This window comes from Thunnus thynnus, chromosome 5, assembly GCF_963924715.1.
Source record: "Thunnus thynnus chromosome 5, fThuThy2.1, whole genome shotgun sequence".
Classification (NCBI taxonomy): domain Eukaryota; kingdom Metazoa; phylum Chordata; class Actinopteri; order Scombriformes; family Scombridae; genus Thunnus; species Thunnus thynnus.
Genome location: NC_089521.1, coordinates 35,145,083 through 35,170,834, shown reverse-complemented (window position 1 = coordinate 35,170,834; position 25,752 = coordinate 35,145,083). Strand labels below are relative to the sequence as shown.

General features: G+C 37.9%; 1 protein-coding gene across 29 annotated transcripts in view; it reads left to right on the top strand.

The window, feature by feature from the left end:
• Window positions 1-25,752, top strand: part of LOC137183723 (protein NLRC3-like) — a 171,664-nt gene that overhangs the window by 35,154 nt on the left and 110,758 nt on the right. For 17 of the 29 annotated variants that reach the window (XM_067591004.1, XM_067591005.1, XM_067591002.1 and 14 more), the window contains 2 exons: window positions 23,772-23,930; window positions 25,541-25,645. The exons of 2 other annotated variants lie outside the window; for them this stretch is intronic. In XM_067591004.1, the coding sequence (XP_067447105.1) occupies window positions 23,772-23,930; window positions 25,541-25,645 (264 nt within the window). Of the gene's footprint in view, window positions 1-3,440; window positions 3,934-3,973; window positions 4,148-10,837; window positions 11,012-12,688; window positions 12,877-13,912; window positions 20,963-23,771; window positions 23,931-25,540; window positions 25,646-25,752 lie in introns of those variants that run through there. 10 more of the 29 variants (XM_067590983.1, XM_067590993.1, XM_067590989.1 and 7 more) reach the window with 6 other exon arrangements.

The window sequence follows — 25,752 nt, the reverse complement described above, 5'->3', positions numbered from 1 at the left end:
GATGTGAACACGACGACTCTGACTTATAATGCTTCACTTCAAATGTTCTTCACATGTTACAAATGCTATGAGAGCAAGAAAAACTTATTATTGTTGATGTGTTTATACCTCACATTAGTAAACACAGTTATTCTGTTTATTTATAATGATTTTACAGTTTATTGTTCACAACAGACAACAGTATTTTCCAGTGGACAGTACCTGCTGTACCTTTCCATAATGTGTCTGTTTATTTTATATACAGACACATACATGTAATATCTGTGATCTGCTGCAGCTACCAGCTTGTATGAAGCCTGAGAGGCGAAACCCAGGGCATAAAAAGTCTACAAAGCTCTTCCTGCTGATAACACTTAATTGCTGTGAGTGCACGGTGATAATTGAAGAGACTCAGTTTGAAGCTGCTCAGGTTTTATGAGCAAGACAATTTCATTTGAACTTTGTGGAGACGCTCTGATATGATGGGTGCTTCTCATGATCTTATTTCATGTCTTCTCTCTCCTCGGGTGACCCAGATATTGATCTGGAAATTGGTCTCATCATGAAGGATGTTTGAAATTGCTCATTTCTGTTTGGAGGAGAGAGGAGGCTGCCTGAAGGAGGGAGTAAACAGTACACAAGACCATCCTTCATCTTTTATCAAACTTACACAACCCTTTATTGGAAATCTGTAGTGATTAGACGCAGCAGCTGATCGGACTGATCTGATATTACATCACTAACATCTCAGTTTTATATCGAGACAAATAACAGAACCAACTCAGGTGTAATATCACTCCCAAGTTTAGATTTGATTTGTTTTCTGATTCTCAGTCTATTTAACATTTTGGATTAAAATTTTGACTGTAGGCCTGATTAATAAAGGAAGCATAAAACAACTGTCATCATTCATTAGAAAGAGTATTATTTTTATATTCCTTCTACTAATTTAGCCTGTGTCATGGATGATATAGTCAGGGAGGGAAGGTGAGTCTGCTGTCTGTTAGCAGAAAACACATTTAATTAAATATCAGTTTCTATGAGGCTGAAAATCCCTGTGCGTCAGGTATGTTGTGAAGAGCAGAGCAGGTGGACCCAAACACAGGAGACTGCAGGCAACAGGAACTTGAAGAATAAATCTTTATCCAGAGGGATGTTCCATCAAGCTGGCTAACGGGATAGCCTGGTTTATTTCGATAAGCCTTGATAATTTAAGTGAGAGTTTGTTCCATCACCGCGGCTTATATGAGTCCCAGCTCAGTAACCATGGTAACTTAGTCAGCAGAACTAGCTGCTCCGTGGCAGGTTAACGGTCAAACTTAATTCAGCTGCGTGTCAAAGAATGTCTGACGGACGGAAACAGACTCTCAAAAGACGGTTCCATCAAGAGTCTTTTCACACTCACAACCCTTTTATTTAAAAGCTCAGCATTTATAATTTAAGAAATAAAAGTGTGCCAGCGTTATTTTGAAGTTATTTATTTATTCATTCACTCATTTTGTTCAAGCTGTGAAGACAAAAAGAAAATTAAATAAAGTCCGAACCATGACCTTCTGCTGTGTTTAAATGTATACAGTATTAACTGCTTATAGTGATCACAGTTACAGTGATCAGCTGTTTATATGGATCAAAAAGCTCTGAGACACAATCATTCATATACAACATTTATGCTGTTTAAATAAGTCACCTATAGAAATCAAGTAGTCCACCTACAGTGATCATTTTGGGTCTCTTCATACATGACAACATGTGGAAAAACATTTTAAACCACGTAAATCTATTTTTGTACTTTACTCCCATGACCAGCGGCTGCTGCTGCGTGAACACTGACATCATGACAGAGACAGAAAGTCATTTTCTCTCAGTGACAAACGTTGTCTACTCGAAGCTTATGACAATAAAAGGGGGAGGAAGAAATTTAAGTGAAATTCACTGCTCTCTTTGCCTGTTCTGCCGCCGGGGAAAATAAGAAACTTGGCTGGACTCATATAAGCCACAGTGATGGAACGAACTCTCACTTAAATTATAGAGGTTTATCGAAATAAACCAGGCTATCCCGTTAGCCAGCTTGATGGAACATCCCTCAGGACTTAAATAAAATTAAACTGAAGAGGGGATGAGGTGCAGGTGGAGCAGGAGAACAGGAAAGAAGCTGATTGGCTGGTGAAGACACAGGGAGCAGGGCAGGACTAACGAGGCTGATGCAGGGCAGGTGTGGAGGGAAAGTGAGGAGGGAAAAGCAGGCTGGGGAGGAGTACATGAACACAGGAAGGAAACACAGAGCAAACAGAAAACTAAAAACCCCCAAAACACAATGAGACAGATAATGTTCCTGTAAAATAAAAGGCAGTAGTGTCTCAGATTGCATTTTCCTCATAACAATTCCTTAAACTAAACACATGCTCCTATATGACAGCAGTGAGAAAGGTGAAACTGTCTCCTGATAGTTTGTGTGTAGGGAGATGGGCGGGAAGCTCAGGTGAGGGGAATGAGGTGATTGCAGTGATAGCAGGGCAGATGGGAGTGGCATAGTGCATCTAATGTTGAACACAAACTATATACAGACATCACTACTGTGGTGAAATAAGATGCTCATAAAAACTGGCAACTCATCGTATGAATGACTAAAATTACATGAGCAAAAGGACTGGATAACAGAAGTGTAACACATAAATGATGATGGATAAATACAACCTAAGAGAGTTATGTGTAGATGAAGAGTAACTAAGCCAACACTAAACAAGCCGCTCCATAACCAGCACTGTACATGACTAGATAGTCACATAAAGCAGTGAGGAAGAAAGTTGGTGTGAGTGAGACGTGAACTTAGTAGAGCCAGACTCACTCAGAGCTGAGAGGAAGATACATAGAGCCAGACTGTGACAAGGTAGAAAGTAAACATTGATGTCAGATATATTTACATATTTCCTCTTTCCTTAAAACATATAAACTACAAGTTTAAATTATTCCTGCAGATTATGAGACATTCTCATCATAACATGAATTATTAAATAATGAATTTACAAACAGAATATCAATGAATGCAGATGCAAATAACAAATATATTTTAGAAAAAGTTGCTGCCAGTAGAAATGTGTATTCAGTGTCTGAGCAGTTACAAACTGTTTGATGGATCTGTTCACAATATAACATGCAGATGTTTGTCAAACAGTTTATTTCAGGAGAAACATGCAGAGATATTTCACGTTGTCTTTTGTCATGTTGGAGGACATCACTACATCACTGTGCTGGCAGTGGTAACTGTACGCCATTATTCATTTTTTAGACAGTACATCACATTTAGTCCAGCACATCAAAAGACACTGAAGAGCTGTTAACACCTGTAGACTGACAGCTGACGTTACTTCAGATGACGCCTGAAAGGAAAGGACGTCCAAAAACATGTTTCCTTGATTCTTCTTCCCTCACATCTTTTCCTGCATCTCTCCCTTGTATCTTAGGTGGGAGGGACTAAGACACAAGGATACGACTCAAGTGAGCAAAGCAAGGAGACATTTAAGACAAATAAGAAGCAATCACTGTGGACTTTATAGAAGCATAAATGCAACTCCATTTTCTTTGCCTTTGTCTGCAAGATGAAACCAAAACAGAGAATCCCATTAAAAAGTCTGCAGTACAGCAGCAGAGAGAGTGAGGAGAGTTACTGAATAACTCAACTTTGATTTGAAGAGTAAATCACAACATGACACATTTACATTACTTTCATTTTCAGACGCTTTTGTCTAAAGTGACTCACATTTTTTTTACATACACATACAACTTTGGATTGAGTGTGTTGCTCAAAGACACTTGGACATGTGGACAGAAGGAGCTCAAGTTTCAAACCACCAACCTTGTGATTAATGGCCGACCAGCTCTGCCAACAGAGATAACTGAGCTATTCGTCACATCTTAGTTTGTTTAGTGATTAAAATGCCTAGAATCTATATTTATTATTAAAGTGTATATTGTATGTATGTTATCTGCATTACAGACTTGCTGATTGTGGACTCTCAGAGACTCACTGTGAAGTTGTGGCTTCAGCTCTGAAGTCCAACCCCTCCCATCTCAGAGAGCTTGATCTGAGCTGGAACAGTCTGTCTGTCTCAGCAGTGAAGCATCTGTCTGTTGGACTGGAGAGTCCAAACTGTCAACTGGAGACTCTGATGTAAGTTCACTGACTGTCTGTTACTATTTTTGATCTTAATGTTTAACAACTGAACCTAATTTATGTACATACATAACTTACATCCATGAAGTTATTTTTTTCCAATATTTTCATTTTTTACTGTACAAAGTTTAGTCTGTAGTTATAAAAGATGACTGATTCTTAAAGAAACTGTAGAAAATGTCCACTGTTAGTTGTTAAAGTCATGTAATGTTTATAATTTTTGGTAAAGAGTCACATCTGTATACAGAAGATCCTCTCAACTAATATCTGTTTTAAATGGATCAAGTTTACTAGATGAAGGAGAAATATTTCTTTATTATGTTCTTTAATGTGTTTTAATGAATAATGTCTGATGATTGATATTGATCCTTCAGAACACACACACACACACACACACACACACACACACACACAGGGACACAGAGATCAATGCAGGTGACCTCAGAGTCTTCAGTCCACACTGTAGACTGGAGACTCTGAGGTCAGACACCATTTCTTACTGCTGTACTGAAATTAATATGATGTGACAGTTGTGGTGACACTAAACTGCAGACATAAAGCTGATATTATGCTGATCCACACTGAGGATCTTAATGGGAAAGTCTATTTTCTTCTTCAGTGGTTTAGTCCATTGACTGTGTCAGAGCAATGTTGAGCTGCACATTTAAAACCTTCATATAACAAGAAAAATCTGCACTGGATAATTCACTCTGAACCACTGAAACTTTTTTGTCTTTTATATTTGACAGTTTTTAACCTGCATCCTGTTGGGTTCAGGTGTTTGGAGTTTCTGTCTTCTAAACTTTAGAGCTGAGCAAAAAATAAATAAAATAGTTGTGATTAATTGCAATTCTTATTTGATCAATAATCGGTTCTTGAAATCCAGAGAAAACTTTGCATTTGCACCTTTAGTCAGTGAACATGTATACATGTGCACTGTGTTGTGTGTATGCAGTGGTTACTTATTGTAAATGGTTCAGTTAGAACTGTGTGACGTGTAAAATGTCTACTTTGTGGAAATGGAGTTATTACAATGTGCACAAAAATCTGATTTCAAATTTAAAAGTAAGGTAGATGCTAGCTGCTATATTAGCTGCCCTGAGTCATGACAGTCCCATAGAAGGACGGCGGAAGGAAGATTGAGGTGGACGATCTTGAAAGAGGCAGCGGGAAGAAATCAGGGAGAAAACAAGAAAGAAGAAGAAATTTGAAGTTACAGTGATGATAGAGAGAAAGAAAGAGAAATCCACTTGTCTGGAATAAAACTGACTGGGAACAAGGACAGATTTGGAGTTCTGTTGAACAAACATGAAGTCGCCAGTTGGATTAAGGACAAACTTGGCAATGTCAACTTAGTTGATGTGAAAAGAAATGGATTGATCATTGTTGGATGTGTTTCACAGACACAGCTGAAGAAGTTGTTGGAAATATGAGTTAGATGGTTAGCAGGTGTCATGTTTCCCACTTCATAGAAGAGTTCCAGTAAGTTGTTGACAGTCATTGAATGATCAGGATGAGTGACGGAGAAAGGTTTGAAACAAGACCAGGGGCCAGATGGATAAACGATACATACACACAAAAACCAGGCACACGCCATTTCCCACACATAAACTGGTATTTATAAAGACAGAATGTACAGTGAGAATGTGAACACCTCACGCAGACTTTAGACCAGGCGTACACATGTTTTTTCTTAGAGATTGTTGTATCAAATTGTTGCAGAAAAATGTACCAGAGCAAAAAAACTAAACTCTCTCTTGAAAATAAAAATTGAGTCAGAGGTCCAAGCAGCAAAGTGTTCTTTAATGCCGGCAAAAAAGGGGAGCAATCAGCACTTTTACAACGAACCAAATCGCTCTGAAGGTTTTTTCTTTGGGGCATTGTTTTTATTCCCTTGGGTCGGCATAGGTCACACCTTATCATCCACCCTCCCTAATTTTTGACCAATTATTATGTTACTTTTATCTCCGTCACTCGTTGTTGGTCAAAACTCTTCAAAACAGGTTTTGAGCTGTTTGAGGATATGTACTGGCATATTCAATTCTACCTGATTATATCCAATTTTTATATAAGTATTGGGAATCATTTTACACCATTATTGCCAAGTTGTCTTCTGGCCTTTTATTTTTTTATAAGTTATTCTAGTCATTTTACACCCTTATTTCTTGATCTCCTCCAGAGAGTATTTTTTTAAGAGGTGAAGACTTTAATGCAGACCCAAGCAAAGTGACATGTAATACAAACACACTCAAATTTCTCCAGTGTATGATTATGATTCTTCTACTGTGCCTCTATATGTACATTGTGATTAAATATGGTTCATGAGATTATACCTACACCAATACAAATTGTATCACACTAGCCCTTATTGCTTATAAACTTATAAAATCAATATGCATAGCTTAATATTGTCTTTAAGCACACCAATGACTTTTAATGAAAGTACACCACAAGATCTGAGGCTGATGTGATGAGGTGGAGGTGAAATATAAGCTGAGAGATGGAATCTTTTAGTAAAACATTGTTTGTTTAGGTTGATAACCAGCTGCACTGATTGTGTGTGTTTTTGGGTTCTTTTGGGGTGTTTACACAGGTATTTGTAAAATGTCAATCAAAGGCGCATTTATTAATTTAACATTGATTAATTATTTTTGTGTTTAATTTTGTCATTCCTTTAATTTCCATAGGAGCCAACATTTTATTTTTCTCTTATTATTCTTTTTATTTTATCCTTAGTTGTAGCACACCTTGTAAAGTCGGTTTAGATATGAGCTACAAACTACAACATTGATTCCATTTCTGAGATATTACTGCTGACGATGATTTACAGTCCATGTGATGAATTAATGATATGGATGGTATAAAGAGCTGCACAGCCGTGTGTAATGGTGGCGCGTAATGACAGCTATTCTGGCTGTTGGAGAAACTCGCCGCTGCAACACAATTTAGTGAAACTGCACTTCTTCTTTCCTGTTTGTTTCATTGACAGCTGTACAGACTGATGAGGCAGGTGACCAATTGATATGAAAACGGCTGGTTCAGGGTGTGTCTTCATCCATTTATGGTTCATTGTGGGAGTGGAAATGAGGCTCGTGCACATGCACCCAGTTCCTCAATGATTGAGATTTATAAAACACAACCATGCGTACGCACGGCTTTATAAATCTGACGAAAAGAATGCGTCTGCATGTTTGTGGCTTTATGCGTACACACAGTTTTAGTCATGAATCTACACAGAGTTTTATGCATCTGGTCCCTGGTGTGTTGCATTTTGAATGAGAAATCCTGCCTGACAAAGTATTCTTAGATCATATCAGTTACCCAGTAAGGCTGTTTGTTCCCAAACCCATTCAGTGCAGACGTTGTTGGAAATGTGGACACAGCTGGCTTGTGTGTAGACATGATTTGGGGATATGTGGTTAATGTGGAGATGAGACGTGCAGCAGCAGAAACTGTGAAAAAGATCCCCAGTGTAATCAGTGTGGGGGGAGACATGAGGCAAGCAGACAGATCAGTGACTGTGGTTATATTATCACTAGACTGGATAATATCAGATGTATAATTAAAATGATGGTGTAGGCAACTTAAGAGAACCAACTTACCAACATTACCATACTATTTGACATATTTTCTCTTTCACAAAATGTCCATTTACAAGCATCGCTGAAAGTTAAAAATTAAGTTGCAGTTGGAGATAAAGAAACTGGAGAAGGATATAAATAAGTGGAAACTGCTGATCACGTCTGTCCGGGTCAAATATCACTATAATATCATAACCTTTTCTTTTTCTTTATTTGTCATGCAGAAAACCATCTAATTGACATGTGTATATTTATTAGCCTACATGAATATAAAGTTACTGAATTTTATTGACTGTTTCATGATACAGTACAGCTGTTTCAAACGCATTGTGAGCATTTTTGAAGCAGCAGGTTCTGACTTTTGCCAATGACAAGTTTCTTATTTTCCCCGGCGGCAGAACAGGTGAAGAGAGCAGTGAATTTCACTTAAATTTCTTCCTCCCTTTTATTGTCCTAAGGTTTGAGGAGACGACGTTTGTCACTGAGAGAAAATGACTTTCTGTCTCTGTCATGATGTCAGTGTTCACGCAGCAGCAGCTGCTTATCATGGGAGTAAAGTACAAAAATAGATTTACGTGGTTTAAAATGTTTTTCCACATGTTGTCATGTATGAAGAGACCCAAAATGATCACTGTAGGTGGACTACTTGATTTCTATAGGTTACTTATTAAACAGCATAAATGTTGTATATGAATGATTCTGTCTCAGAGCTTTTTGATCCATATAAACAGCTGATCACTGTAACTGTGATCACTATAAGCAGTTAATACTGTATACATTTAAACACAGCAGAAGGTCATGGTTTGGACTTTATTTAATTTTCTTTTTGTCTTCACAGCTTGAACAAAATGAGTGAATGAATAAATAAATAACTTCAAAATAACGCTGGCACACTTTTATTTCTTAAATTATAAATGCTGAGCTTTTAAATAAAAGGGTTGTGAGTGTGAAAAGACTCTTGATGGAACCGTCTTTTGAGAGTCTGTTTCCGTCCGTCAGACATTCTTTGACACGCAGCTGAATTAAGTTTGACCGTTAACCTGCCACGGAGCAGCTAGTTCTGCTGATTAAGTTACCATGGTTACTGAGCTGGGATTCATATAAGCTGCGGTGATGGAACGAACTCTCACTTAAATTATCGAGGCTTATCGAAATAAACCAGGCTATCCCGTTAGCCAGCTTGATGGAACATCCCCCAGGATTTAAATAAAACTGAACTGAAGAGGGGATGAGGTGCAGGTGGAGCAGGATAACAGGAAAGAAGCTGATTGGCTGGTGAAGACACAGGGAGCAGGGCAGGACTAACGAGGCTGATGCAGGGCAGGTGTGGAGGGAAAGTGAGGAGGGAAAAGCAGGCTGGGGAGGAGTACATGAACACAGGACGGAAACACAGAGCAAACAGAAAACTAAAAACCCCCAAAACACAATGAGACAGATGATGTTCCTATAAAATAAAATGCAATAGTGTCTCAGATTGCATTTTCCTCATAACAATTCCTTAAACTAAACACATGCTCCTATATAACAGCAGTGAGAAAGGTGAAACTGTCTCCTGATAATTTGTGTGTAGGGAGATGGGCGGGAAGCTCAGGTGAGGGGAATGAGGTGATTGCAGTGATAGCAGGGCAGATGGGAGTGGCATAGTGCATCTAATGTTGAACACAAACTATATACAGACATCACTACTGTGGTGAAATAAGATGCTCATAAAAACTGGCAACTCATCGTATGAATGAGTAAAATTACATGAGCAAAAGGACTGGATAACAGAAGTGTAACACATAAATGATGATGGATAAATACAACCTAAGAGAGTGATGTCTAGATGAAGAGTAACTAAGCCAACACTAAACAAGCCGCTCCATAACCAGCACTGTACATGACTAGATAGTCACATAAAGCAGTGAGGAAGAAAGTTGGTGTGAGTGAGACGTGAACTTAGTAGAGCCAGACTCACTCAGAGCTGAGAGGAAGATACATAGAGCCAGACTGTGACAAGGTAGAAAGTAAACTTTGATGTTAGATATGTTTACATATTTCCTCTTTCCTTAAAACATATAAACTACAAGTTTAAATTATTCCTGCAGATTATGAGACATTCTCATCATAACATGAATTATTAAATAATGAATTTACAAACAGAATATCAATGAATGCAGATGCTAATAACAAATATATTTTAGAAAAAGTTGCTGCCAGTAGAAATGTGTATTCAGTGTCTGAGCAGTTACAAACTGTTTGATGGATCTGTTCACAATATAACATGCAGATGTTTGTCAAACAGTTTATTTCAGGAGAAACATGCAGAGATATTTCACGTTGTCTTTTGTCATGTTGGAGGACATCACTACATCACTGTGCTGGCAGCGGTAACTGTACGCCATTATTCATTTTTTAGACAATACATCACATTTAAAGTCCAGCACATGAAAAGACACTGAAGAGCTGTTAACACCTGTAGACTGACAGCTGACGTCACTTCAGATGACGCCTGAAAGGAAAGGACGTCCAAAAACATGTTTCCTTGATTCTTCTTCCCTCACATCTTTTCCTGCATCTCTCCCTTGTATCTTAGGTGGGAGGGACTAAGACACAAGGATACGACTCAAGTGAGCAAAGCAAGGAGACATTTAAGACAAATAAGAAGCAATCACTGTGGACTTTATAGAAGCATAAATGCAACTCCATTTTCTTTGCCTTTGTCTGCAAGATGAAACCAAAACAGAGAATCCCATTAAAAAGTCTGCAGTACAGCAGCAGAGAGAGTGAGGAGACTTACTGAATAACTCAACTTTGATTGAAGGCTAAATCACAACATGACACATTTACATTACTTTCATTTTCAGACGCTTTTGTTCAAAGTGACTCACATTTTTTTACATACACGTACAATTTTGGATTGAGTGTGTTGCTCAAAGACACTTGGACATGTGGACAGAAGGAGCTCAAGTTTCAAACCACCAACCTTGTGATTAATGGCCGACCAGCTCTGCCAACAGAGATAACTGAGCTATTCATCACATCTTAGTTTGTTTAGTGATCAAAATGCCTAGAATCTATATTTATTATTAAAGTGTATATTGTATGTATGTTATCTGCATTACAGACTTGTTGACTGTGGACTCTCAGAGACTCACTGTAAAGTTGTGGCTTCAGCTCTGAAGTCCAACCCCTCCCACCTCAGAGAGCTGAATCTGAGCTGGAACAAGCTGTCTGTCTCAGCAGTGAAGCATCTGTCTGCTGGACTGGAGAGTCCAAACTGTCAACTGGAGACTCTGAGGTCAGTTCACTGACTGTCTGTTACTATTGTTGATCTTAATGTTTAACAACTGAACCTAATTTATGTACATACATAACTTACATCCATGAAGTTATTTTTTTCCCATATTTTCATTTTTTACTGTAAAAAGTTTAGTCTGTAGTTATAAAAGATGACTGATTCTTAAAGAAACTGTAGAAAATGTCCACTGTTAGTTGTTAAAGTCAATTAATGTTTATAATTTTTGGTAAAGAGTCACATCTGTATACAGAAGATCCTCTCAACTAATATCTGTTGTAAATGGTTTAAAAGGTTTATTTGATGAAGGAGAAATATTTCTTTATAATACTCTTTAATGTGTTTTAATGAATAATGTCTGATGATTGATATTGATCGTTCAGAACACACACACACACACACACACAGTGAAGTTCTGAGCACTTCTGTCCATGGTGATTAATTGTGCTGCTGAGGCAGAAAGGTAATCTGAGAGAATAGAGATTATTACTGGAGAGGAAGTGCAGAGGCTGCTGAGAGGCTTTCAGACTCTCTCAGAGCCTCGATTGAGAAGTTATATTAGAGAATGGGATGAGGGTGGGAATATATATATTAGTTTTATTTTATATATAATCATTTAGATTAAATCGGAGAACTGAGTCTTATTTTCAATCCAGTAGAAGGCAGTAATGTAACTGACAGTCCATGTGTTGCATTATGGGATAGCATTTATGTTTTTTTAAATGTGCATAATGATGAAGCCCTTGCAAGTGATGCAGGTCTTTTATTATTCTTGCTCAACTGTTTTGCACATGTAGGACTAAAAATATAGCTGTGTCATGTTTGAGTCTTTTTGCATTTTTACTTGTGTTTGGCTGCACAACATGAGTTTGTATAGATGGAGTCACTGGTGGAGCTGCAGAGTTTAAGAGGTGAAGTCACTACGTCTTTATTGAAGTAGCAGCATGTTGTCATTAATATTAATGAGAGCTCTTTTTCACTGTTTGGATTTGACAGTTTTTAACCTGCATCCTGTTGGGTTCAGCTGTTTGGAGTTTCCATTTTATAAACTTCTACATTCTATCAATCAATCAATCAAACTTTATTTATATAGCACCTTTCAAACAAATAAAATGCAATTCAAAGTGCTGCACAAGTGACTGACAAAACGTAGGATGTTAAAAATGGATTTAGAGACTAATGAACACCAAAGCAATTAAAAAGCAAAAAGGGTTCAATAAATAAGACAACAATAAAAAATGGGTAGTTAAGATAATAAAATATAAATAATAAAAGATAATACAAGCAATAAAGATAACAAAGTTGTCAAATACTACACATTATAAATAGATTAGTAAAATAGTAAAATGTTAATAAAACATTAAATAAAATAAAATAATTTATAATGATCAACAGTAAAATGTTGATAAACAAAATAGAATAAAATAAATCATGATGATCAATAAAATAAGTATCAATAATAAAACCATAAAATGATAAAACACTACATAAAAGCCAGACTAAACAGGTGGTTTTTAGTTTATGTTTAAAAATATGTATATTTTCAGCTCCTCTCAGATCCTCTGAAGGCTGTTCCAGCAGCTTCTAAACCTTCTTCACATCTGAACAGATTATGAAACATTGAATGATTTAAAAAAGGAACTTTGTTTTCTAAAGTGACGTCATTTATTCTTTATTCAGATTGGGGTGGTGCAATTTGTCAAAGATCAGCTGTGATTCTCTGGCCTCAGCTCTGAAGTCCAACCCCTCATCCCGTCTGAGAGAGCTGGATCTGGGAGGAAACAAGCTGCAGAGCGAAGACGTGAAGCTGCTGTCTGATCTTCAGGAGAGTCCAGACTGTAGACTGGAGACTCTGAGGTCAGTAGAGAGTTGGAGTCAGTCCGTGCTGGTTTCAGCAGTATTGTATTAAACACAGTTAGTATCAAAGCAAAGATCCAGTATTTCCTGGTGAACCTTCAACCTTCTCAGTGGCTGCTTTCCTCAGTGAAGCTGTGAGAGGAGAATGGTGACAGGCTTCAGGATTGGACAGAAAGACAGAGAGAGAGAGAACAGTCAGCCAATCAGATCAGCCAGAAGCTTGTTGTGATCATGTGTTTGAGTTGATGTGAAGACGACTGTTGTTGTTGTGTTGATGTCTGCAGGAAATAAAGCTGGATTACAGCTGACAGTCTTACAAGATGTATAGAGACAGTGGTCCTCATCATCAAACTGTCCTACCATCAAATCTGATCTGAAAGTGTTTGTTCTCTCATTTCAACACTAAAGAATTGATCAGTTCATCTTTGTCAGAGCTCTAAGATCAGTCTGACTGCAGCCTGCAAATCACTGGCTCTGATTTCACACAAGCATCATTACGCTTAGTAACCATGTGGTCTTTATACAGACCAGAACCTCTGCTGAAGTCCAGGAATCACAGCAGCTGTTTAGCTGAGAGCTCTGACTGATTGTCATGTGATGATTTAACAGCAGGAAAGATCTTCAAATCCCACAGAGACTCTGTAGCTTTCAACTTTTCTAACAGTTCACATGTATCAACAGTAAATCCATCAGTAAAGTGATGAGTGAATGTCTCTGTTTCTGCAGTAATGATTTGTTCATGACTCTCAGCACTTTATTTCCTCTGTGTACTTGAGTGAAATCTGCAGAGTAAACAGACTTGATAGCAAAAGTCTGTGCAGGTGTGTGAGCTTGGAGCTCAGTGTGTTCACTCCAACATGTTAACATGAGAGCTGAAAGGAAGCAGGCTACGCTGCACAGCTGTTCCACTTCTGGTCTGAACAGGACTGAAGTCCCTGCTGCTCTTTATACTGGATGTGCTGCATCACTGACTGACAGCTGATGAAGTGAGTCTCACTAAACACTGATTTATGACCTCTGTTGTTTCTTCTTCTCTCATCAGATGAGAGTGATCTCTGTCAGAGTGTGAGTGAACATCCAGGAGTGTGTGTTGAGAGAGGATCAGCTGGATCCTGATGATCCATCTGGACCGGAGTCTGAATCTGGATTTTGTCATCTCCACTTAAGTCTCTTAACTGACTACAAACTGAACAGTTATCTCTGGATTTTGTTGAATCAGCACTTTACAGATGTGTTATACATGAGCTGTTTGATGCAGAAAAGATTAAAAACAGGTGTTATAAGTCAGACTCTGACCCTGCGCCCATATTTATCAAGCGTCTCAGAATCACACTGAGAGTTAACGAGGACTAAAACTAATTAATGAAGCAGAAGAGAATTTACTGTGACTGTCAGCAGGAGAAGGATTACTCCTGGGAGAGAGTGAGACATCGCTGTTTTACCACAGTCAGAGCAGCAAAGTAGAAATAATGATGACGTGTTGTAGTTTTCTCACAGTCTCAGCTGGAAATATGAAACAGTGGTAATTTGGTATATTATGTGTATACGCAGATAACCAGGCAGGTAACTTACCAAGGTTATGGAACAAAACTATGATGCCAAAATTCATTATAAGATGATATTTACAAGGTGTAAAGAAAGCCTGAGAAATAAATGTAGCCTATATGTTAATGAAGATAACAGGTAATTAGACTCAGCTGTGTGAAATGATCTTGGTTCAGCCACATGGTTTCACAGCCTGTAATAGTGCTGCATCTTGCACATATTGCACAGACACATGTTGCAAACCCTCTCCATGAAGAACATCTTCTCTTCCACTGTCCAATTCCTCTTTCAACTACACCCCAAGTTAACTTGTGTTCTCTACATGAAGGTAAATACAGCGTAACAATAGAAACATATATTGTTCAGGTGCATCTTCCTCTCTCAAATATCAGGCTGTAGCTCTGCTGTTATTTGAAGGAGCCTCAATAAAAAATAAGCCTATAAAATATTTGAGCTGTTGTAATGAAGTTGAGATATCCTTCATTCTGCAGCTGACATGATTGTGTGTAAATCAAAGTTTTAGTGGGCTGTAACTGAGGACCCTCGTCATGCTCATTATCTTTACGACGTGCATTAAGCAGGATCAAAGTTTGATTCATGACTTCCATCATTGTTGCTTCTGACAGAATCGTCACTGTTGCACAGCTGCATTTTCCCCGTTACCATAAAGTGTAACATTGTGAGGACGTTCTGTATTTATTTAAATGATGTTGTGTAGAAACATCATGTGTTCTCCTCTGCATCACACACAAAGTCAGTCTCACTAATGATTCTGTTTTAGTCCAAACAATCTTTTAATAAGCTCAGTGTCATCAAGTGTTCCCAAAACATCTCTCCTCTCAGGGAATATCTCTGCCTGAACTCCATCTCCTGCAGCTCCTAAATATTGACAGAGATAGGAATCATTTACCAAGTTTGGAAAGTTGATAAAAGGCTTTTTCTCCTAAAAGTAGAAGCAGAGATGCATCACTCTGATCACTTTTGGCCAGTTAGGAGTGATTTCCTGCTCTGAGACGCTTGATAAATACGGGCCCAGATGTGACAGATGTGACAGATTGGATGTCCACAAATTTCATTCAGTTAAATTGTGAAAGAATTTATCATTGGTCCAGAAAACCTGCATGCAGGTCAAATCATATCTTGGTTCTGTGGTGAAAAACTTTGTATTTTTTGATTCCAGTCTAAGTTTTGATGATCATATCAGCAGCTCGTCCAGTCCTGTTTTCACCATTAAAACATATTCAAATAATATCTATAAAACCAGCACAGAACACTGCTGCTGTCAGACTTTGAACTAAAAGCAGGAAAAGAGATCATATTACTCCATTTCTATCATCACTTCACTGGTTACCTGTTTGTTTTAGGATTGATTGTAAAGATTTGATTGATTACTTTTAAAGGCTCTTCATGGCTCCAGATGACATTTCAGAGTTGCTCTGTGTGTAAATATTAAAGGTATCTAGCTTTTATATGCAAACATATGATGTCACAATGAATAGTTTATATCTCATAACAATATTTAACAAGTCATTTGCATCAGGCTGTAAGTAAACACAGGAGCTCTATTAAGAGAAAGGATGTAACCAGCCCTGTTGCAAGACATTTCAATGAAAAGCAACATCACATCTCATCTCTATTTTTCACAGGCATAGAAGTGATGAAGTCCAGTCCAAGAGGTGGCAATGTCAGTTTTCTTAGTCATTCTCATTTTGGATTTTCAAATTTCAAAGTTTATCTCTCAATTAATGAGTTTTTGTAGTGTTTTCTTAATACCTCTTAGTTATGTGCTTTTGTAGTGGTTTTCTTTGATATATTATTTCTTATTATTTTTTATCATTTTATATTGTTGTATAATGTATCTTTCTGCTCTATCTATACACAGCACTTCACAAAGCTTTTTATCTTTACTATTATTATTATTATCATTATTATTGTTGTTGTCCTAATAAGTGTTTTTAATGTACGCCATATCTAATAGGCACATTTTTGGATTAACACAGTTCTGCTGAGAAACACTTTAGTTTTTCTCTGAGATGCAAAAACGATTATCGAGGCTCAAATCAAATCTAGTCTTGTAATATTTATGTAAAATGTCATTTGTAATAATTCACCATGTTTATTTTTTTTATTGACTCACAAAAGTACAAAGAGAAAGACAGAAAATAGAGAATTCTGACAGTTAATGAAGAAACAACTGAGTCCTACCATCTCTAACGCTCCCAAAACAATGTGAAAATCTGAAGCAAGCCTTTACCCTCAAACAATAACAGTCATAAACCTTATTAATGTCCTTCAATTCTCACTGTACTTACATCTTACAGCACAGGCAGCATGCAGTGTTCATACTGTAGAGCAGCACTGACAGAAGAAGAAGACAACAACTATTCAATTCATTCAAATAAAGAGAAAAAAGTCAAATCAAATGAAAAGGTTGGATTGATTTGTATTGTGACATTAAGGACTTTTCCACTGGTGCTCATGTTTCATGGATTCTGTCTCATTATTTTACAGTCTAAAAGCTTCCTTTTCTAACTTCATCATTTCTGTAGCTTCAGTCATCCGTTCTTTCTGAGTTGGCATATTTCAAACAATACAGTTATTGATGATGACCTTCTTAGTGAGCGTACATAGAGAAAGATCTTTTTACCACATTTCTTTAGTGACAAACTACAACATCCTGCTTTCTGTCACAGATGTAATAATCAAACAAACTTCTTCTTCTGCTGCAACAAAAAGACGCATCAAAAGTAGATTTTCTTTCAAAAAGTCACTAAAACAAAAACTGATCAATCTCACATAGATAAAAGCTTTTTTACTTCTTTCTTTTTTAATATATTTTATCATCCAGTTTTATATACAATACCAGCCAAAACCTTGGACACACCTTCCCATTCACTTCAATGAGAAAGTCTGTCCTGTATATTGTTATTATATTTTATTTTTAGCTATTTATTTTAACTTTTTTTAATAATAAATTACTTTCATCTTTTCAAACACAGTTTTCAAATGTAGAGTTATTTCACTTGATTTCTAATTTTTATATTTTGCTTGTTTTGCTTTTTCTTGTTTTGTTTTGTTGTTTTTTTGAGCAACTTGATTTTAAATAGTTGTTTTGTTGGAAGGAAAAAGCTGATGGGACCCAAATAAAAAAGAGAGAATAAATGCTTCTTAGCTCCTCCCACAGGAAACAAACTATCAACATGTTGTTGTTTTTGTTTTGTTTTGTTTTGTTTTTGTTTTAATACACTGTTTCCCAAAGTCCAAGATGACGTCATCAAATGTCTTGTTTTGTCCACAACTCAAAGATATTCAGTTTACTGTCATAGAAACTAAAGAAAGCAGAAAATATTCACATTTAAGAAGCTGCAATCAGAGAATTTGGAACAGAAATATGTCTTTGAATGTTTGTGATGTTCTATATGTCCAAAAGTATGTGGACAGCTGAAAATTGCTGTAAGGTCCTTCCCCAAACTGTCAGCACAAGGTTTATTGTGTAAAATATCACTGTATGCTGTAGCTTTAAGATTTTCCTTCATTGAGACTAAGTGGCTTCAACCAAACCAGGAAACAAAAGGACACTAAAGTATGAGGCTCCCAACCAGGGAGTCAGGACCCCCACAAAGACTCACAAGATCAATCCATAGAAAATCATCAAAAACATATTTCTGCTGCACAAACACAAAAGGTTGACTTTTCTCCATGCTGGCAGACGTGGTTTAGAGGATGAACCCTAATAACTTTAGTGATCCTCTGACTGTCCATCATGTATCATCAGCTCAGCATTTCATTTGTCAATACTTTGCTTTATGAGCAAATACCTTCAGAAGGAATGACGTTCCCATCAGCCTCAGAACATGTTAACATGCTGCACTAAGATGGTGAAGACGCTCAACATTATACCTGCTGTATATCAGCATGTTAGCATTGTCATTACACGTATGTTTGTTAGCATGCTGACATCATTTTATGTCTCCAGGACTCAGAAAACAATATAATCTGATCTGAACTGCTCACAACCAACAGACAGATGCAGCCTGTGATGCAGAGTCACAAGTAGACAGTTTTAGGGGAAAGGAACCACTCAGCTGTCCCTTTACTTTTGGCCATATACTTTATAATCAAAGCACAAAGGGCCACTTACTAGCATGGAAGCTTTCAAGCAGATCTCATGGCCTTCATTCAGTGAATAGAGCTGTTGTGTCTGTGATATTTGACCTTTAGTTTAGTTTAGTTTCATCTTTGTGCTTAGATCAGATTTTCTCCATCAAATATTGTTTCTGAAGCTCATGAATGAACATCCACAGTCAGTTGATCATTTTTGATTTCATCTCAGATTATTTCACTTGTTAAGTACTAAACCCAGTTTGGACTTTGATGTTTTTTGGTGAAAGCTTCATATTATTGATGTGAAGTTTTGTGAACTGTGGTTGTGTTGAAGGAAGCTGCTCTGTTAAGTCCAGTGTTGATATTCAAGCATCTGATCACAGAAACACGTTGATGGAAGACTGAGAATCTTAGTAGTGTTTAGTTTTGGACTCTTATTCCTTGACAGTGGACATCTCTGAGCATGTTGTAGCCTGATGTTAAGTGTCTCTGTAGCTGCTGCTCATTTTGTTAGAAAATACAATCTACATGGTGCAGCATTAAACCAATGATACACGTATGTTTAGACTCATCTGTCATGGTATTTAATAATAATATTCAGAGTGAAGTTGTATTTTCTTCACTGAGCGTCAGTCTGTCCAACCTTTACTCTGCAGATCTGTTCACATCAGCATGAAAACATATTTTTATTATTAAAATGAGGATATTTTTGCCCTTATTGTAGCTGTAATGAACACTGTCATTCAAAACATAAATGAGGTAGATATGAGATGATATGATCCATCTGGAGTGTTGTAGAAAATCATTTGAACTGTGAGATGAAGCGGACAGAAAGTGGAGTTTCAGCACTGGACTGTCAGACTGTAGATGCTGTTTTTCTGTTTTCTGTTTGTCCAGCAGCAGTTCTGTTTCCTCTCTGCTGACGTGGAGCTGGACTCAAACTGACTCAGGAGGGAACCAGTAGCATCTCATGGTGCTCAAAACACAGCAAGCAGTCCTAATCTGAGCAAATACTACCCGGGATTAATGATGTAGAAGTCTGTCTGTGTGTGAGACAATTCCAGCTCAGCCTGGAGGTCTTCATGGGTCCAATAAAACAGACCTGCCTGTGTTCATACATGAAGTTTAAACAAACAAACCTGTGAAGACCTGAAGCTCAGTCGTCTGTTTCATGTTGATTTTCCTCCTTATTTTGTATCAGTGTACAATCAGGAGTCTGAATGTTTGCTGTAAAACTCCCAAAAAACAAAGCAAATGTGCTCACAGAGGTGGACTGATGACTGAAGCAGATTTTCTTTATTTTAACTTTATACTCATTTCAAAGACATTTTCAGCTTCATTTTTAGGACATTTTACAGACAGAAATGGGGGAAAGTGTTAAGATGGTTTGGTTGGCATGCAGTCAATATACTGAGATTCATATGTAGTTCCTCATTTGAATAATAATAAAATCAATGAGTTTTCAGTGTGTAGTTTTGTGTCAGTGGATATATCAGCATATCAGGTTGTTTATTTAATTACACCCTCCTCTCTGTAAAATGTCCTGAAAATAACACCTTAAATATCTGCTAATTAACTGTTAAATGAAGCCTCAGCTAGATTTTGAATGAGGATAAAACATATTTATTCACATTTAGCCAGCTGTAATTATTAATGAAGTATGTTGTGCTTTAGTACTTTGATAGATTTAGTGGAAGTTTGACTCAACATAGTAGATAGTTGATGAACTAGTGTAGCTGGTGAGCAGCTAATTACTAGCAGTGGAAGAAATACTCAGATCCTTTACTGCAGTAAAAGTCATGTGTTGTATTTGAAAAGCTTGTTATATTATCCATTGTGTCAAATCTTCATCTGAAAAGTAACTAAAGCTGTCAAATAAATGTAGTGGAGTAGAAAGTACAATATTTCCCTCTGAAATGTAGTGGAGTGGAAGTATAAAAGTCCATCATGTCATTCAGTAAAGAGTTATTGAAAATGATTCAAGGCTGCAACTAAGAATTATTTTTAGTATTGATTAATCCCAAATGTCTGTTCTCAGCATCCAAAGTGATTCTTCAAACTCAGTTTTTACTGAAGAAAATGAATCCCAGTTTAAAGGCTCTACTGCTGACAGGGAATATTTTGATTTTCAACACTTTAATGTGACACTGAAAACTAGTTTGATCTGGTTAATCAGTCGACCTCCAGCTGTTCATCTGAGCTGGAACTGATCTGCTGTAGCTGTTTCATTATCAGCTATTAAAAACATTCTTCTCAACATCACACACTCACAGAGAGCTGCAGTCAGGACAAACCTGTTTCTCTGAGAAGAAAAAATAAACTTGTATCATCAGGACTTTCTCACACACAGCAGAGTCTCTGCCAAACACTAGTGAGTACAGCTGATAATATTTACTGTAGTTATGGGACAAATGAAGCTTTCTGAAGCAGTGAATCAATATGAAGCAGTTGTGTTGAAAATGCTTCAGTTTCAAAGCATTTGATGGTCAAAATGGCGACATCTGCTGGACAACTTTGACATTGCTTTTATATGTAAGAATTCAGGGCAAGACGTCATGAAACAGACAAAATATAAGTAAACTCACCGCTGTCCTCTGTCATATTTTATTCAATAAAGCTTATTTACCAAAAACTGTCTCAGTGTCTGATGTACAAATATATGGAGATAATTAGTCATTTGTCAATAATGTTTATAGAAAGCTCTTACTACTTTTATTAACTCCGAGTTCCCGCCTCCTCTCACATCAACTCCGTGGGATCTGCGGACGAGCAGAGATACCAGAGCGGGTAGAGAGTTCCCCACTGCGGGCCGAACACTCCTGTCTTCAGTTACAGTCCTCCCCGTCTGCCTCTCTGGGAGGATACTCGCGGTTTTCTGGGCGACAGCTGACCAACTGCTGACCCAGACCCGAGGCTGCTTTTCAATACGCTAATTCTCTGCTTCCTCGCGTCCTCTCTCCTCCGTGAGCCGGAAACCGATCTCTCTCCGCCGTCATGGAGGATCTTCCGATCCCTTAAATGCACCTGGAGGAGACAAGGAGCGAGGAGAGAGGAGGCTCCAGGAGGAGAGTAGAGCGAGTAAACACAGGTGTATCCTATGCGGAAGTGTTTTAACGGACAGCAACACCCCTTTGATCCAAAGAGTGTGTATTGATTGATCAGCTGATCTGATGGGACAGTTAACAGTCGGGCTGTTATTGTAATACAGCAGATCAGGAAAACTGCCTGTGGAGAAGGAATGAAAGTGTGATATCTTAGGGTACACGTCATCAGATACGACACTTGTCTTCAGCTGAGCTGGCTTTAATGTAGTAACGGCCATAACCACATTATAACATGACCAACATGGGGGTACGACTTCTCTTGGTTACTGCCATAACATTCTGCGTAAGACTGTACATAATCCCTCTTAATGGCAAGTGGAACCAGAGCCCTCTACTGGCTCGGGGCTGCAATGACATGCAACAGTCACTTCATGACAGAAAGCATCAACAGCAGCTGATCATAGCCTATTTATTTATGAAATAAAGATGACTGAATCAACAAAACATTCTACTATTTTTCTTCATGAGCCAAAAGGCTTCTCCTCTTCTCCGTTTCAGTGCGTCTTAGTTCCTTCAGAAAAACATGACGCTGCGTCTCCTATAAAATCATCCTGAACCTGAAAAGCACGTCAGACTTTCACAAACTAAATAAGCAACATTTTATTTAAACATATTCTGCAGGCTGCAGCTGTTTCTATTGTTCCTTTATGTCGGTTCTGTTCTTTCAGTAATTAACAGATTTAAATTGTCTATTTGTGTCTTATTCTGTGACAGCCAGATGATGATGATGATGATGATGATGATGATGATGATGATTCATTGGAGCAGTTATCAGCTGTTTTCCTTCCAGCTATCAATATGTAGAAAGTATTAAGTAACAGTGCAAAGTGTTCATTAATTGTGTATGAATTTTAATTACAAACTTTAGACTTTAAACTGTTACTTAGTCATTTCTATTGCTGACTTATTCATAATTGACATTTAGGGCTAAGTGAGTTATAACAACTTGTCGTCTCCTCAAAATGACGCCGTTTGATAAATTAAATTCCTCCATCCTCGCTGGGAGGAGCTAAGGCTCGAGGAAGAGGCGCGAGAGACGGAAGCGAGGAGACACGTCAGCGTAATGAAAAGCACCCCGAGTGAACCGGACACTGGCTGCTGCATGTAGTCCCACGGTAACGCCGGGGTCGCTGGCTGGTGGCTGTCTGTCGTGTCGAACCGCTCCGGACTCTGTCTCTGGGTTCTTTCTCCGAACCGGGCCGTCTGCTCGTGTGTTCCGCGTCCTCCGGTTCCTCAGCTTGTTGCTCATTCTGCAGTTAGTGGGATGACTGGAGATGTGTCTCTCCCAGTATCATTACTGCCCAGTTCATCATGCAAAATAATCAATACTTAAAACACACATAAACACATTCAAAACACACCAAATGATCAAGAATAAAAAAGTTACACAGCAAAACAAGTAAAAGTGTCAACCAACAACATGCAAAGTGAAATAACATCATACAAATAAAAACATGCAAAAGGCATTTCTGACCCAGAACTGTTTTTAGTACAATGAGGAAGTCACACACACACACACACACACACACACACACACACACACACACACACACACACGCACACACACACACGCACACACACACACACACACACACACACACACACACACACACACACACACACACACACACGACTTCCAGTAAAGAAGAAGAAGGGAGGAGTAAACAGTAAAAGTGAAACTATTCAGTCAGACTCCATTTTAAAGTCAACAGAGCAGAAGGAGGAAAACAGTCTGAGGCAGGGTGAGTGTTAATATCAGGGCTGCTAATAATGATTACTGTCATTATTGATCAATCTGCTGATTATTTTACTGATTAATTGTTTAGTTGATTAAACTGTGTCAGGAAAATATGAAATCACAGTGTTGACGTCTTCAAACGTTGTTTCCTTTGTTCTTTTCCTGGTTTCTGCGTCCTCACAGTGATGTAACGTGACACACTGCTGCAGTTAAAATAGAGAGAAGTCACAGTTAAGAACCACACAGATGTTTATCTGAAGTCTGTTTGTTGGATTTAAAGCAGAGTCAAAGTTTATCTTTGTGATGGCTGGAAAACACACATGGTTGTAGTTAAAGTCATGTAAACTAATAAGAAGCTACTAAGTTGAGAGGAAGGACTGGGTTTATTATACTGTGTATGTGTGTGTGTCTCCAGTGTTACTGGTTTACCTCTCAGACTCCAGAAGATGAAGGATTTGGAGGAAGAGGAGGACGGAGCAGAGTCTCTTATATCCAGCTGTCTGTCTATGAAGAGTGACCGGTCTAAAGATCCTCCTCTAGTCTTCAGTAATGAACCTGGACCCTCAGACACAAAGTAAGAGACTGTTTCTACTGTAAACTGACCTGAAGATGATTCAGTTTTTAATCTCATTTGATAACCTGCATTACAACTCTGTTCTTTCATAATTCTGTGTTTTTTAATTCAGTTACTGATCTTTTTGTTGTTTGAGCATTGACTGCATTATTTCTTCATTTATAGCTTTCATTTTGTTTTAAGAGTGCTAGTTGCAATATTTAATGCAGGTTAAATTACAGAGGACAGATTGTTTTGTTTGTTTTCTAGACATGAACAAGTTAATCTGACAGCCCAGCATCAGGCAGCAGTGCCTTTAGTTTAAAACTATAATATGTATCTATTCTGTATTAAAATGTCTAAAAACAACTAGATCTATGTTATATGTTTTGTTGAGTTGTGTACTTACATTAAACCAAATGGTTCCAACAATTTTCAAACCCAGAGAAATTTGTAATTTTAATCAAGGTAAAGGTCTGTTTCATTTGGTCACCTGTCAATGGCGTCATACCTCCTCTACCAAAGAGTTTACACACACAAGATACATGCGTCAGCGTTGTGTTTGTCCTCTACAGTGGCATCTACCAAACAATATACACCTACAAGGCGTTGTGGTACCCGCCAGAAACTGTCATAAATCGACTCCTACTCTGTCTTAAGCCACATTTTATGATAAACTTTTTAGATCTTGGTCGTTTTTAACTGTATCTTTTAACCAGATGAAGGATTTTGAAGGACCTTAAATTATCAGAGAAACAAGTTGAGCAAAAGTTAGCAGCAGCTCGGCTAGCAGCCCCTCCCTGACATGCTATGTCCGCCGTACAGCATCAGAGAAACACTAATTTTTAACGTGAAACTGCTTTATTCAGTGTTTTAACCAGTTTTAATCACCGGGTCTGTTTGTTCTGGAGAGGAGGAGACCTCTTCCGATAATTCAGCTCATGCTAAAAATCTGCTGAACGTCTCGATATTAAGTTATTAGAGAAACAAGCTGAGAAAATGTTAGCAGCAGCTCGGCTAACAGCCCCTCCCTGATGTCCTGTGTCCACCAAACAATGTCGGAGAAACACTGATTTTTAAAGTGAAACTGCTTCATTCAGTGTTTTTACCTGTTTTAATCAGTGGGTCTGTTTGTTCTGGAGAGGGGGAGACCTCTGCGAATAATTCAGCTCCCAGTAAAGACATCCTGAATGATGAACACTGGAGTTATCCTAACCCTGAGAAGCTGGTTGTTTAACAACAAAGACAACAACTCCCATGATCCCTTGCTGCTTCACACCGTCATCACACTCCATCTATTGTTATTGTTTTGATTGAGACCCCTAGTGGCTGAAATTACATGTTGTGTGTTTAACTGTTAGAAAAATAAACTGTTATATAAAAATCATTTTTTGTCATTTGGCATTTTCACAGCTCACATGTCAGACTTTGTGTTCTTAAACATGTAGATGTTTAAAGACTCTTCACGCAAATATATCCAGCTGTAGATAAAATGTTTAGAACATGAAGAAGGAGAGATGAACATAACTATCTGTTGTCATTATTGAATCATGACCCTGAGCCATGTTTCATGTTAAACCTGCTCTTTACAAGAACTAATGATATGTGTAAAACAATTGTTGTTTCCACAGACAGAGAGCAGAGTCTCTGATATCCAGCTGTCTGTCTATGAAGAGTGACCGGTCTAAAGGTCATCCTCCAGTCTTCAGTAATGAACCTGGACCCTCAGACACAAAGTAAGAGACTGTTTCTACTGTAAACTGACCTGAAGATGATTCAGTGAGACGGTTTCATTAAGGTTGTAGCGTAGATATGAAGGAAACACAGTGGAAAGAAATAATGA